At 37.8% G+C, this 15,938-nt stretch overlaps 2 protein-coding genes across 2 annotated transcripts in view; both read right to left on the bottom strand.

Moving 5' to 3' along the window:
- LOC107569258 (presequence protease, mitochondrial-like) overlaps window positions 1-9,932 on the bottom strand; it is a 19,040-nt gene extending 9,108 nt beyond the window's left edge. Inside the window, exons 1-12 of the mRNA XM_016255295.1 lie at window positions 9,734-9,932; window positions 9,389-9,485; window positions 5,364-5,470; window positions 5,090-5,241; window positions 4,894-5,008; window positions 4,709-4,805; window positions 2,294-2,454; window positions 2,077-2,203; window positions 1,006-1,094; window positions 791-919; window positions 599-712; window positions 353-449 (exon numbers count right to left, since the gene is read on the bottom strand). Of these exons, the coding sequence (XP_016110781.1) occupies window positions 353-449; window positions 599-712; window positions 791-919; window positions 1,006-1,094; window positions 2,077-2,203; window positions 2,294-2,454; window positions 4,709-4,805; window positions 4,894-5,008; window positions 5,090-5,241; window positions 5,364-5,470; window positions 9,389-9,485; window positions 9,734-9,780 (1,332 nt within the window). The 5' untranslated portion in view covers window positions 9,781-9,932. The remainder of the gene's footprint in view (window positions 1-352; window positions 450-598; window positions 713-790; window positions 920-1,005; window positions 1,095-2,076; window positions 2,204-2,293; window positions 2,455-4,708; window positions 4,806-4,893; window positions 5,009-5,089; window positions 5,242-5,363; window positions 5,471-9,388; window positions 9,486-9,733) is intronic.
- A 1,517-nt stretch (window positions 9,933-11,449) lies between these two features.
- Window positions 11,450-13,689, bottom strand: LOC107569266 (Krueppel-like factor 6). Its single transcript, XM_016255303.1, has 2 exons — window positions 13,432-13,689; window positions 11,450-12,386 (listed from the first exon to the last, which is right to left on the bottom strand). The coding sequence occupies exons 1-2, from the start codon at window positions 13,531-13,533 to the stop codon at window positions 11,877-11,879; spliced, it is 612 nt and encodes a 203-aa protein (XP_016110789.1). The 5' UTR covers window positions 13,534-13,689; the 3' UTR covers window positions 11,450-11,876.
- Between the last annotated feature and the right edge of the window lie 2,249 nt (window positions 13,690-15,938).

The raw sequence follows: 15,938 nt of genomic DNA, 5'->3' as shown, positions 1-15,938 counted from the left end.
GCACTAATATATATATATATATATATATATATATATATATATATATATATATACACATACATATACACACACATACATGTATAAACTTCTATTTTAGCTAGTTTCTAAGGCAACATTACTTGGATTCATTTAGTTTAACTCAAACTAAAATTGAAAGAAATTAACTGAAATGTAAAAAAAAAAAAAAATCTATAAAACTACTTAGTAAAAATGTAATAAAAACGACAATAAAATTACTAAAACTTTAAAATCTAATTGAAAACATAAAATATAAAAACTAATTTAAAATATTAATAAAAACTCTCAATGATAGAAAAATCACACTGGTATGTGTGTGAGAGAGTTTACTCACTGAAGCGAGAGCTAGACCAAAGCTGGTGGACTGATGTTTCATCTGAATCTCGATCTTATGGAGCAGAGCTCCAATCTGCTCCTCTTCAAAACCGGTTCTGAAACAGCAGTTCATTTACATTTATTCATTTAGCAGGTGTTTTATTAAACTGATCGTCATGAGAAATTCAGATCCTCACAGTCAATCCAGACTTCTGTACACTGGAAAAGCTTGATTTAAAGCAACAAAAAGCTTGTCAACACTCACGCAATGATATCATCGATGCTTTGAGCAATGATGTGTTTGACCGTCTCAGTGTCGGCCTCCGCCATGCCCTGAAGCCCGATGGTGAAAGACGCTAGTCTAGTGCTGCCGTCAAACCTGCGTCAATCACACATTTAGAAAACTCCACTCTCAATAACCTGAGAGATGACCTGATTTTATAGTCAAACAACGTACCCCACTGAAGAGGAGAAGTCAGAACCGATTCCGGGCTCAATCAGGGCTTTGTAGAAGGGCGAGTTTGGACCAGAGATCATCAGAGAGGAGAGGAGGCTCAGAGTGAACGCCTCAAATGTGTCTGTGATGCTGAAACACGTAGACAAGCGGTTAGACAGTTAAACCACAAATTGAAAAAAATGACCCAAATATCGCATGAATATTTGTCCACTCACTCTCCCAGCAGATAACTCATGCAGAGCGTGTTTTGTTTCACGGGATCAGGAGCAAGTGCGTCAGGCATACAAGTCACATGATCCACTCTCTGAACAAAAGCAAAACATGACAAACCTCACAAAGCAGATTTTACAGTGTGTTTGTGGACTGATTGCGTTGCATTCTCTGCAGTGATGGGCGCTTTCGAAACACTGCTTCACGAAGCTCTGAAACATTTACGAATCTTTTGTTTTGAATCACACATTCAGAGCTCGTTTCAAACTTGCCACGTCACGTAATTCCAGCAAACGAGGCTTCGTTACGTCAAACTGTTTCGAACCTTGGTCAGATCAGATCAGAGGTTCAGAGCTCATTTCAAACTTAAGTCACATGATTTCAGCTAACAAGGATTTGTTATGTCGTACTGTTTTGAACCTTGATTTTGAAACGATTACAAATCTTTTGTTTTATATCAGTGGTTGGGAGCTTGTTTTAAACTTGCTAAGCTAAGCTTGCTTGATTTCAGAAAATGAGGCTTCACTACGTCATACGTGCCTTCGAAACATTTCAAAATTCGGAGGGTTTGTCGATAAGACGGCATAGATTTGGTGAACAAGCATTTTAACTGATCTATGTCACTTTTATGATGTAGGTTCATTTTTATTGATTTAATGAATTTTAATACTTATGTGTGCAAGGCATAATACAAAAAGGAGAATATTTAATTCCTTCTAATTGACCTAGTTTGCTACTTTGCCTGCCTAATAATACACAAAACAAGCAGTATAAAATAATAAAAGCGCACAAATTTGACAGAACCTTCGTATTTAAATGTATTTAAATATTTGTAGACTGCATTTAATAGATTACACTTTCTTGAAAATGTGCAATTGGTTTGTAAGGGGTGTAATTCTACATGTTTCGGTGTCGTTTTTACATTTTGACCAGCAGGTACCGCCAGCCTACGGTGTTTCAAATTCAAGCGCTTTGAAATTGCAATTGAATCAGTTTCGAAAAGCTTCATTTCTCCCATCACTAATTCTCTGTGTTTATTACACAGGTCCTTCTCATGTGTGTATTGTGTAACGTACAGGTTTGTCCCAGTGTTTTTGGGGTGGAACTGCAGTGTTTGGTTCTGCTCTCTCAAATTTAGACAGGGCCTCTTCTTCAATCTGCTGCAGGTGCTGCTCCAATGGTAAGTCCCCGTATGTGAAGAACCTGCAAAAAACATGCACAACAGGCAATAATGAGCATCGTCTGCTTTTTGCACTCTTTCATTTACAGAGTCGGAGAGTTTTGTGTGTGTACCGTGCATTGCTGGGGTGGTAGTGTGTGGCGTGGAAGTGTTTGAGCTGTTCCCAGGTCAGGTCAGGAATGGCTAGCGGTTCCCCTCCGGACACAACAGCGTATGTGTGATCCGGCAGGAGTTTATTCTGCAGGTGCTGAGCGTACAGACGCTCATTATCTGACTACACAAACAACACATGCAAGAGCAACAGAAGAGACTGTTAGTCTTAAAACTCAAATCAATATATACAGTGGGTACGGAAAGTATTCAGACCCCCTTAAATTTTTCACTCTGTTATATTGCAGCCATTTGCTAAAATCATTTAAGTTAATTTTTTTTCCTCACACAGCACCCCATATTGACAGAAAAACACAGAATTGTTGACATTTTTGCAGATTTATTAAAAAAGAAAAACTGAAATATCACATGGTCCTAAGTATTCAGACCCTTTGCTGTGACACTCATATATTTAACTCAGGGGCTGTCCATTTCTTCTGATCATCCTTGAGATGGTTCTACACCTTCATTTGAGTCCAGCTGTGTTTGATTATACTGATTGGACTTGATTAGGAAAGCCACACACCTGTCTATATAAGACCTTACAGCTCACAGTGCATGTCAGAGCAAATGAGAATAATGAGGTCAAAGGAACTGCTGGGAGAAAGTTGTAGAAAGTCATCACTGCAGCCCTCCACCAGTCGGGGCTTTATGGCAGAGTGGCCTGACGGAAGCCTCTCCTCAGTGCAAGACACATGAAAGCCTGCATGGAGTTTGCTAAAAAACACCTGAATAAGATTCTCTGGTCTGATGAGACCAAGATAGAACTTTTTGGCCTTAATTCTAAGTGGTATGTGTGGAGAAAACCAGGCACTTCTCATCACCTGTCCAATACAGTCCCAGCAGTGAAGCATGGTGGTGGCAGCATCATGCTGTGGGGGTGTTTTTCAGCTGCAGGGACAGGATGACTGGTTGCAATCGAGGGAAAGATGAATGTGGCCAAGTACTGGGATATCCTGGACGAAAACCTTCTCCAGAGAGCTCAGGACCTCAGATTGGGCCGAAGGTTTACCTTCCAACAAGACACTGACCCTAAGCACACAGCTAAAATAATGAAGGAGTGGCTTCACAACAACTCTGTGACTGTTCTTGAATGGCCCAGCCAGAGCCCTGACTTAAACCCAATTGAGCATCTCTGGAGAGACCTAAAAATGGCTGTCCACCAACGTTTACCATCCAACCTGACAGAACTGGAGAGGATCTGCAAGGAGGAATGGCAGAGGATCCCCTGAAAATCTTGTTGCATCTTTCCCAAAAAGACTCATGGCTGTATTAGATCAAAAGGGTGCTTCTACTAAATACTGAGCAAAGGGTCTGAATACTTAGGACCATGTGATATTTGTTTTTCTTTTTTAATAAATCTGCAAAAATGTCAACAATTCTGTGTTTTTCTGTCAATATGGGGTGCTGTGTGTACATTAATGAGGGAAAAAAATTAACTTAAATGATTTTAGCAAATGGCTGCAATATAACAAAGAGTGAAAAATTTAAGGGGGTCTGAATACTTTCCGTACCCACTGTATATGTGACATCCAGTACCATTGTAACTCCTGTTTTTAATGGGAGAAGAGGACCGATGTAGTGACATATTTAGTATATGGAAGTGTAAATTATGCATACCAAGCAGATTTTTTTTTTCTATACTTTGACATAATGGCTGCTATTATGCTGTTATACACATATTATAAATCAACAAAAGTGTTTTTTTTTTTTACACTTGTGATGACCAAAATAATGACTTAAAATGTAATGGCAAAAATGGCAATTTAATGTACAAAAGAAAACAAATAACTGATTAACACTACTAAAATAAAAAAGAATTAATGAATTTGAATAATATAACATAGTAAACATAATATTGGCTGATATCTACACTACCATTAAAAGTTTGGGGTTGGTAAGAGATTTAATTTTTTATTTTTTTCAAGTAGCAACTTTTGCTCACGATGGCTGCATTTATTTGATCAAAAATAGAGTAACAACTATAACATTGTGAAAAAGTATTACCATTTAAAATAACTGCTTCCTATTTTAATATATTTAAAAATATTATCAATATCAATGTAAAGAACAGTTGGGCTGCTTAATATTTTGTGGAAATTGTGATATATTTTTAGAAGATTATGAATAGAATGTCCAAAAGAACAGCATTTGTTTAAAATGGTAATCTTTTGTAATGTTATAAATATCTTTAACTTTTGACTAATTTAATGCATCCTTTCTAAATAAAAAGTATATAATTTCTTAAAAAAAAAATGTACTGACCCCAAACTTTTGAACAATAGTGTATAACGTCACTTACATATCATGCACGCATCTCTATGCATATCACAGATATATATTTTTTAAATCAGAAGAGCATAGAGGAGTTTCCTTACAAACTCTCCCTTCATCTCATTGAACACCACACCCTTGAACATCAGAAGACTCGAAGGGTCTGTGGGGGTCTTGTGCTCCAGTCTCCAGCCCTCCTGCCTGAAAAAAAACAGCAAATCCTTTTCAAAACCAATTGATGTGCTATTAATTACACTAACTGAGTATGTTTCTGAGTCATGGCCTTTACCAGAAGTCCAGTTCTCTGAGACATGGGAAGAAGACAGCGTCTAGATATACAGACAGAAGGTTCTGGAAGTCTTTGGCATTCTGGGTGGAGAACGGGTACATCGTGTAATCGCTCGCTGGTGGGAGAGATTGACATTCAGAAATACAAATCACACACACATACGCTCACTTAAACACAAACACACTTCAGGAGGTACCCGTGAAGGCGTTCATGAAGGTGGAGAGAGAGCGGTTGAGCATCTTAAAGAAGGGGTCTCTACAGGGGAAGCGCTGAGAGCCGCACAGAACTGTGTGCTCCAGAATGTGAGGAACACCGGTGCTGTCCATCGGCGTGGTACGAAACTGCACACTATAATAACACATGCAAAACACACACACACACAAAGCAATGTGCACATCATTGGGGCATATAACAGGGTCCAAATAAAATCCTAAGCATATGAATGTTCATCCGACACACACACACTGTACCTGAAGAGGTTGTTGGAATCGTCTCGGGCTGCATGCAGATACTGAGCTCCTGTGGCATCATGGGAGAGTTTAACGGACGTTAGGAACAAATCCGGCACTGCTGTTACCTAGATAATCACACTCAGTGTTAGCATTGGTCACATTGACAGACATACTTTCCAGAAGTGCTTTAAATGTCTGGAAGACTATCATTTAAATGTTTCCTAATTTGAGAGTTGCATTGTATAATAGCTTAGAACACAATTAATCCTATAAAGCCAACCGTATCATATCTGATGTTCATTTCTAAGGCCTCTAAATGAGCAACATGATCAAAACTGTTGCACAAACTCTACTACATGCCTTCTGTCGTCTGATTGATAGTTCATACTTTTTTTGGCAAATAAAAAGCCTTTTAGTTTAATTCTAAAAACGTTCACCTTCAGGTTGTGGTTCACATGTCTTTTGTCTGCTGTGAAATCTTTAGTGATTTTTAGAACGAAAGAATAACTTTTATACTGTTATTAATATTTCAAAATGAATATTTACTGGACTGAAGCAATTTAGGTTTACTTGATTATCCACACATTAGTTTCAGAGAAATCATGTTAAAACGTGTGTATCAAGTATGATCCATCAGGCTTTTGAGGAACGTTTAGTCTATTTGTTCATCTCTCAGTCATCATTGTACTGCTTTGCATTGTGTTTTAAAAATACTAAAACTAAGCATATAAATATCATCTTAAGACATATTATTGGGAGATATACAGTGATATACGTTTTATGCAAGTAGTCTTCTGAAGCGTTATAAAGATTTCATTTGTTTACAAGCTATAAGAATTTCACCTTTACTTTCTGGTCAAAGAAATACAGGTGCATCTCAATAAATTAGAATGTCGTGGAAAAGTTAATTTCAGTAATTCAACTCAAATTGTGAAACTTGTGTATTAAATAAATTCAGACTGAAGTAGTTTAAGTCTTTGGTTCTTTTAATTGTGATGATTTTGGATCACATTTATCTCAACAAATTAGAATATGGTGACATGCCAATCAGCTAATCAACTCAAAACACCTGCAAAGGTTTCCTGAGCCTTCAAAATGGTCTCTCAGTTTGGTTCACTAGGCTACACAATCATGGGGAAGACTGCTGATCTGACAGTTGTCCAGAAGACAATCATTGACACCCTTCACAAGGAGGGTAAGCCACAAACATTCATTGCCAAAGAAGCGGGCTGTTCACAGAGTGCTGTATCCAAGCATGTTAAATGAAAGTTGAGTGGAAGGAAAAAGTGTAGAAGAAAAAGATGCACAACCAACCGAGAGAACAGCAGCCTTATGAGGATTGTCAAGCAAAATCAATTCAAGAATTTGAGTGAACTTCACAAGGAATGGACTGAGGCTGGGGCCAAGGCATCAAGAGCCACCACACACAGACATGTCAAGGAATTTGGCTACAGTTGTCGTATTCCTCTTGTTAAGCCACTCCTGAACCACAAACAACGTCAGAGGCGTCTTACCTGGGCTAAGGAGAAGAAGAACTGGACTGTTGCCCAGTGGTCCAAAGTCCTCTTTTCAGATGAGAGCAAGTTTTGTATTTCATTTGGAAACCAAGGTCCTAGAGTCTGGAGGAAGGGTGGAGAAGCTCATAGCCCAAGTTGCTTGAAGTCCAGTGTTAAGTTTCCACAGTCTGTGATGATTTGGGGTGCAATGTCATCTGCTGGTGTTGGTCCATTGTGTTTTTTGAAAACCAACGTCACTGCACCCGTTTACCAAGAAATTTTGGAGCACTTCATGCTTCCTTCTGCTGACCAGCTTTTTGAAGATGCTGATTTCATTTTCCAGCAGGATTTGGCACCTGCCCACACTGCCAAAAGCACCAAAAGTTGGTTAAATGACCATGGTGTTGGTGTGCTTGACTGGCCAGCAAACTCACCAGACCTGAACCCCATAGAGAATCTATGGGGTATTGTCAAGAGGAAAATGAGAAACAAGAGACCAAAAAATGCAGATGAGCTGAAGGCCACTGTCAAAGAAACCTGGGCTTCCATACCACCTCAGCAGTGCCACAAACTGATCACCTCCATGCCACGCCGAATTGAGGCAGTAATTAAAGCAAAAGGAGCCCCTACCAAGTATTGAGTACATGTACAGTAAATGAACATACTTTCCAGAAGGCCAACAATTCACTAAAAATGTTTTTTTATAAAGTTGTGTATTAAATAAATTCAATGCACACAGACTGAAGTAGTTTAAGTCTTTGGTTCTTTTAATTGTGATGATTTTGGCTCACATTTAACAAAAACCCACCTATTCACTATCTCAACAAATTCGAATATGGTGACATGCCAATCAGCTAATCAACTCAAAACACCTGCAGAGGTTTCCTGAGCCTTCAAAATGGTCTCAGTTTGGTTCACTAGGCTACACAATCATGGGGAAGACTGCTGATCTGACAGTTGTCCAGAAGACAATCATTGACACCCTTCACAAGGAGGGTAAGCCACAAACATTCATTGCCAAAGAAGCTGGCTGTTCACAGAGTGCTGTATCCAAGCATGTTAACAGAAAGTTGAGTGGAAGGAAACAGTGTGGAAGAAAAAGATGCACAACCAACCGAGAGAACCGCAGCCTTATGAGGATTGTCAAGCAAAATCGATTCAAGAATTTGAGTGAACTTCACAAGGAATGGACTGAGGCTGGGGTCAAGGCATCAAGAGCCACCACACACAGATGTGTCAAGGAATTTGGCTACAGTTGTCGTATTCCTCTTGTTAAGCCACTCCTGAACCACAGACAACGTCAGAGGCGTCTTACCTGGGCTAAGGAGAAGAAGAACTGGACTGTTGCCCAGTGGTCCAAAGTCCTCTTTTCAGATGAGAGCAAGTTTTGTATTTCATTTGGAAACCAAGGTCCTAGAGTCTGGAGGAAGGGTGGAGAAGCTCATAGCCCAAGTTGCTTGAAGTCCAGTGTTAAGTTTCCACAGTCTGTGATGATTTGGGGTGCAATGTCATCTGCTGGTGTTGGTCCATTGTGTTTTTTGAAAACCAACGTCACTGCACCCGTTTACCAATCAATTTTGGAGCACTTCATGCTTCCTTCTGCTGACCAGCTTTTTGTAGATGCTGATTTCATTTTCCAGCAGGATTTGGCACCTGCCCACACTGCCAAAAGCACCAAAAGTTGGTTAATTGACCATGGTGTTGGTGTGCTTGACTGGCTAGCAAACTCACCAGACCTGAACCCCATGGAGAATCTATGGGGTATTGTCAAGAGGAAAATTAGAAACAAGAGACCAAAAAATGCAGATGAGCTGAAGGCCACTGTCAAAGAAACCTGGGCTTCCATACCACCTCAGCAGTGCCACAAACTGATCGCCTCCATGCCACGCCGAATTGAGGCAGTAATTAAAGCAAAAGGAGCCCCTACCAAGTATTGAGTACATGTACAGTAAATGAACATACTTTCCAGAAGGCCAACAATTCACTAAAAATGTGTTTTTTATGTGTTGAGATAGTGAATTGGTGGGTTTTTGTTAAATGTGAGCCAAAATCATCACAATTAAAAGAACCAAAGACTTAAACTACTTCAGTCTGTGTGCATTGAATTTATTTAATACACGAGTTTCACAATTTGAGTTGAATTACTGAAATAAATGAACTTTTCCACGACATTCTAATTTATTGAGATGCACCTGTAAAAGCAACTGCACCACTTTTTTGTTTGGGCCTCTGAATGAGCCATAAAAGTCTGATGTATCAAATATGATACTCAACAAAAAACACATACACAATTTTTGATTTTCTTTTACATTTTGTTTAAAGGTGCAACAAACTTTTCCATTAAAAAAAATGCCTTTTTTGATTATTATTTCATTTGCAATGCTTTACAGGATTAACTAAATCAAACCACTAGAGGTTGTGCATTACAATACAATGAATTTATCTTGGTTTTATAGAAACTCTCAGACTGGAAGGTGAACCCCTGTTTCACTGTAAGACGAAATAGAAACAATACAGGCAAAATGTGTATTTTCAGGATTTCTTTACCTCTTTAACAGTGAACCCGTGGATCTTCTGTCCCACAGTGTACTGCAGTGCTCTCTCTCCAGCAGAGCTGCCTCTAGACCTCCATGAACCCTTGAAACTACAAACCCCTCATTCCTCAGACTTACAGAGCACACTAATCAGCACGACTGAGCTTTTCCCAGAGCATTACAGTACATCGTACATTTCAGAACTCAAACTTATATCTTTAAACGTGATGACAATAATAGCAACGACCTGAATGATACAGTAATCACAATTAAAATACAAACAACAGCCTAAAAAGGACCACGCATATATTTGACACTGAAAGACTGAAGTTTCATTCAGTGTAGTATTACTACTCACCTCGAATTTTTGAGTTTCGCAATGAATACCTTGCCATGTCGAAACATTTTAGACGCTTAATTCTACTGTCTCTAATAATTACTGTGAATGCCGCACCCATTTAAAAGTTAAAACACATTATATGTGAGTTGCTGTTTCCGTTTATTAAAGCTCTACCTTTCTATGTTCCATGCTGTACACGGCGCATGCGCACTAGACGCGACCTCAACCGCAAACAACGCTGCTTTTCATTGGCTGCAAGATAAGAAGAGCGCAGTCGATTGATTCATACCGACCACCGCTTGTACATAATACAAGTATGTCTAATACATTTAAATGTGATACTATAAAAATATGGATTGGAAAAATATACAGATTTTTAGAATCACTTTACCGAACACTCCTTATAATGACCGGCAGGTGTCAGTAGAAACAGAGGTCACTTAATAAACACAAGGGTCAAGTACTTAGAAATGGAAGGAGCGCCTAAATAAACGTTTACTCTTTGGAAATATAGGGAGTTACTCATTAGGGTTAAATATCTTTTTAAAAGTTTTAAAACGATAAAGTGGTTTCTGGAGGGAGTTTGTCCTTATTAAGATTTACCATGATTTATTCCCAAAATTCATTGTTAGTACAATCATTGTCACCACTGTAAAATCATATATTTTTAACATCTTTATTACATATTGGAAGACTAAGTCCATTTAACATGTCTAATGTTTTTATATTATTTAATTATTGCAGATATGTGGTGCATTTAACGTTTTCTGCAAATTAATAATTTAGAATCTACAAAAATGTAGTTATTTTATGACAATTTAGGGTAACACTTTAGTTTAGGGAACACATATTCACTATTAACTGATAGTGTTACCTAATCTAAAGTGTTACCCAACCTATACATCACATATGGAAGACAACGTGCATGTGTTATGGTTTCATATTTTAAATTTGAATTTAGCATTTTCGGCAGAGTAATAAATTATAAATTTTATTTTATAGCTTACTTTTATAACTTATAACATTATTTGTTCTTTTTTTTATAGGACTGAAATCTACTATTTATTTAAGCCAGAATTTGTTTTAAAGTCATTTTTAATTTCTGTTAATTTAATTTCAGTTTTTTTTTCATGTGGGTTTTAGTTTCTGTCTGTGTTTTTGTGTGTGAGGGTGGGTCTGCAGAACATGTCGTTCATCTCACTGATGTCTGTTTTAAGTTCATGTAGAGGTACAAGTCTGTGAAACACTCCCATGAACTTGAAGTACTGAACATTTGTTGTAACATTGAACACAGCGCATCATATTTTTTGTCCACACAATGTTCCAGAAGTCTGTTTACAGTTTAGTCTTTTTTCTGATACAGGATCCCACCTTAATCTCTAATGTGTAAAGTTCAGCAGTCAGGCCTGTAAAATGAGAATCTAATGTGTAGTGTTTTGCACATTGTATAATAAAGAAACCACAAAACAGAGTTTTATAAAAAAAAATCATTATTATTGTGGTATAAAATGTATTTACAAAGATAATAAAAATCTTACAATATATTGTTGCTTTATAGAGATCTGCTTTAATAACATGCATTTTGTACGATCCCACTTATTTAGGTAAAGTAATTAAATATATACTGTATATATATATAACATAATACATGAGAATATGGAGCTCATTCTTGAGGATGACAAAAAAAAAACCCTCTTTTTTAAGCAAAAACTAAAAAAAATCGGAGCAGCTGCTTTTTAGACGACAGAAGGCATGTAGTAGGTTGTGGACAACAGGTTTTCAGCAACGTTTTGATCATGTTGATCATTTAGAGGTCTTTGAAATTTGCAAACATATGATATATGAGTTATTATATATTCTATTAGGTATTAAAAATATGATACAATAGGTTTATGGGGTTAAAAAAGATAAAATATGAATGTTAGTTTATAAATAATATTAATAATTACCCTAATGCACTGAAACTGTGAAGAGGAAACATTTACGCACTATCAGTTCATGCTTTTATGATTCTGTGAAGGCTTTAAGAGTGGTTTTTAAAAATATGCTTTGTAGGGCAGATTTGCCGGAGTGACTTTCAGCATGATCCAAATGGGAGAAGTTTTGTTTGCCAAAGCTGAGAAAACTGTTGTGGCAACAGTAAAACAAAATACAGGTAGAACTATAGACGCTCACACAGAAAATGCTTACCGGTGTGTGTGCGTTGATGTGCTTTCAGGTGAGAGCTCTTGGTGTACACCTTCCTGCAGCCGTTGAAGTAACAGCGATGAGCTCTCCTTCGTCCTTCAGGTGACCCCTCACCTCTGACCTCATCCCCTCTCGCCCCTTCTGCATCTTCTTTAACCTCCATGAGAGGGAGTGAGGGTGAGGAGGGCGGCGTCGGGGGTGTGTGTGTGATTACATGCTGCTGCTCAGATACGCTGTGATCCAGTGTGTGTGTGAGCACTTTAGCAGATGTAATGATCTTCTTACAGCTGCTGAATAGTGAACGGGAAGCCGTAGCGATCCCGTCCTGCTTGGGGATGGGAGCTTCCGGCGGGGACGAGTTCGGTTCAGTCTCACAGCAGCGCAGAAACTGGTTCCACAGATTGTCAGACTCACAAACTGATCTCAGATCAGCTGCAGAGACATAGGGCTCATTTTGTAGATAGCGCTCAAGCTCAAGACAAGTCTATAAGAGAGAATCAAGGGCAATCAGTGACAAACACCAACCAGAAAACATGCACTCTATGAATCTAAATAGTTTATCTTACATGAAATATTCTGAATGAAATTGAAATCAGCTGTCATTATTTATGCACCGTCATGTCATTCATATACGACTTTCTTCTCTGGAACACTAAATGTGAGGTTTAGCAGAATTTCAGTGGCGCTCTTTTCTAAACTATTAAATTAAATGGAAATGGACTCTGCTGAGCTCCAAGAATGACAAAGTAATCCATACTCAAATATCACTGAATAATTGCTTACATTTCTGTATGTTCCTCACATGAGACTTTATAGGGATTTTTGGTACTGTACAGTGTTTTGGAGGAAAAGAGCAGCTCAGAGATTCAGCAAAGCTACTTCAGCGTGGCACAGAAGAAAGTAAATCAGGTTTGAAATGACATGAGCGTGTGTAAATGATGGCAGAATTACCATTTTTGTGTGAAATTCATATTGAAAATATAACAGACAAGCCTATGGCAGATTCTTCTGTCACACCTTATGACATTTAATGATACCATGCCACATTTTTGTAACCAAGACCTTGAGTAATATGTCTATATGTAAAATAAATAAATAAATAAATAAGCAAGCCTACCTGGAGAAATTAGTAAAACGTCTGTCACTCAATTGAAAATATAACAGACAAGCCTATGGCAGATTCTTCTGTCACACCTTATGACATTTAATGATACCATGCCACATTTTTGTAACCAAGACCTTGAGTAATATGTCTATATGTAAAATAAATAAATAAATAAGCAAGCCTACCTGGAGAAATTAGTAAAACGTCTGTCACTCCTCTCTCTCTCTCTCTCTCTCTCTCTCTCTCTCTCTCTCTAAAACGTTAACGTTACATATAAACAAATATAGCCTTGGTGAGCATAAGAGCATAGTATATTTGCTTTGAACATAAGCTTGGGAAATCTTATACACAAATGAATCCTTCAACGCTTGTTTTATTACTCATAAGTTTTTATTTAATGAATAAAACTGGTGGTTTATATTACCTGTTGCCAATACTCCTCTAGAGATGGTACTGCGGACAGGTATCCCGTGTCAAGGACACTCTGTAGCTCCTGGAAAATACTACACATGGGAATAACATCCATATTCCTCCCACGCGAAAAGTTGTCAAACCCAGCTGGAAAAGGCGCTTTCCCGCCGTGTCTTCACGCGCGGACGTAAGGCAACAGTTTGTTTGTCTTTAGCGGACGCACAGAAGCGCTGCACACTCCCAACTTCAAAACAAGCGAAACGCGTTAAGCGTCGTCCAAGCGGACAAATCAGAAGCGACCGGCTAGTGCCCCGCCCACTGGCTCAACTCCACCCAATGGGTGCGTCCGTTTGCCGTTCTGGTTGGGGATTGGTTATCGTTGTGTCTCCCTGTGTGGTGATTGGTGGATTGTACTTGGCGCTATTTCTGGGGAGGTATATAAACATACCCCCTTCATTGCAAATGAGGAAGTAGTTGTGGTACTTGCACATATATATTTTTTTGTAGCATAGATATATGTAAGCTATGTATTATGTACACACACCATACATAAAATAATATAAAAATAACAACTTAAGTATGGCTTTGCTAGCATGCAACATAAAATAATGTAATAAAATAATAACCATAACCATAACAAAATAACAAACATAAATTAATTTGAAATCTTAAAGAGTAGTTCCAAACCCGTATGAGCTTCTTTCTTCTGTTGAACAGTTGATGGGCACCATTGACTTCCATACTAGGAAAATAAATATACTGTGGAAGTCAATGGTGCCCATCAACTGTTCGGATATTAAAATTTTCCCAAAACATCTTCTTTTGTGTTCAACAGAAGAAAGAAACTCGTACAGGTTTGGAACAAGTGGAGGGTGAGTAAATGATGACAGAATTTTCATTCTGGATCTACTCCTTTAAATATGACCTTTGTGAGAGCCTGAGAGGAAGAGATTATTCACGGATAATCACCATCAAATGAACTGGATCATTGAGACATTAACTCCAATGATTCCTGATGAGTCTTGCAAACTGGATAAACCAACCTACCTCAGTGTAATGTTCGGTTACTGTTCATCATCAGAGCAACAGTGGGAAACTAAACAATAATCAGTAACAACTGAATAAATGCATGGAGGACATTTGAGGTGAATCAGATCTGAATCAATTTGTGATTTCTGAGTGTGTTTTTGTGCTTTCCACACCCATAAAAGCCTTGGATAAGCAACACTGTGGTAAGGATTACTCAGTGTAAATACCTGGAAGCATGAACACACACTCTGTTATCTTCAAAGCATACATTTTTTGCCCCATAACACCGAGGCATGTCAGTCTGTTTACAGTCATAAGCTTTCCCCCTTATCAAGGCTGTGCATATAATACACACACACACACACACACACATGCACCAACATGCACGTACACACAGAGAGGGGAATGTGTACACTGGTGACTCATATTTTCTGCGATTAAACACAGGCTAGCACACATGCTCTCTTTCATTCTGTCAAAGAAAGTATTTTGCAACATACTCAAAATCACAGAGATTGTTTTCATGGTAATTCATGGAAATTACTGCATAGTAACGTGAAGACATCAACAAACGCACAACAAAAACAAATAGATAAAAAATAAAATGCAAAATCATACAGACATAAATGACACACTGAAAAAAATAAAGCCTAAGCCTAAAATAGCTAAACAAATTCACACAAATTGCATTACACAAACCATCGCACAAATTAAGTGTGATTTTAAGTTCTACAAAGATGTTTTGGCACATCATAATTTGAAAAGGAAGTAGAAATATAAGATGTGGGAAGTAGTGAAATGTGTGCTGTGTGACACTAAATATTCACAATAATTTTGCAAACAATCCATTTAACTAAATCAGTTCTAAACAAGATTAATTTGCAGAATCACACAAAAATTCTCCAAAGTCTCCATGTGGCATTCATACATTACAATGTTTCAGTAAAATATATGGAGGTCATCATTTCTGTTTATTGTTATATAAAAATAATCAGGTTACTTTTTGTTGTGATGTGAAAACATGCCTTGGTTATTTTAACTAGATTTTTATTGTTCTTTACTTATTGCATTAAACATTTAGAATTTATTTGGCAATGCTTGTTTGGTTAAAATGGTTGTATTGTGTTAGTGTGCTATTTGCCCATGATCTCTCATATCGAGCCTGACAAAACACATTGCTAATAAGAGATGGAATTTAATGGAAGTAAAAAAGACGTACAAGACACCACAGGTTTGAATGCTCAGCCAGGGTGTGTGACTGAATGTGAGAATTTATACTTCTGTTACACATAGTTATGGAAAGCAGTACTGTCACAGGTGATTGAGAAACGTTCTTTATAAGGGATCGACATTGCAAAATTGATGACATTATGAAATTTGCAGCATTCATTTATATTGTTGTGTGGGTCTTTGTTTCTTTGTGGTTTTGTGGATGTCTGCGATAGGAATTACAAAATACAATGAATGTCTGTATGTTCGTGTGTGTCTGCT

This window comes from Sinocyclocheilus grahami, unplaced genomic scaffold (genome assembly GCF_001515645.1).
Source record: "Sinocyclocheilus grahami isolate Dianchi unplaced genomic scaffold, SAMN03320097.WGS_v1.1 scaffold1328.1, whole genome shotgun sequence".
Lineage (NCBI taxonomy): Eukaryota > Metazoa > Chordata > Actinopteri > Cypriniformes > Cyprinidae > Sinocyclocheilus > Sinocyclocheilus grahami.
The sequence above is the reverse complement of the archived record's forward strand: the minus strand, read 5'-3'. Positions and strand labels throughout refer to the sequence as shown.

Excerpts from the sequence above, each read along its gene's own strand:
- LOC107569266 (XM_016255303.1), bottom strand. The coding sequence starts at position 13,533 with ATGGATGTTATTCCCATGTGTAGTATTTTCCAGGAGCTACAGAGTGTC. Across the intron at positions 12,387-13,431 it reads TAGAGGAGTATTGGCAACAG|ACTTGTCTTGAGCTTGAGCG; the intron begins GTAATATAAACC and ends TCTCTCTTATAG.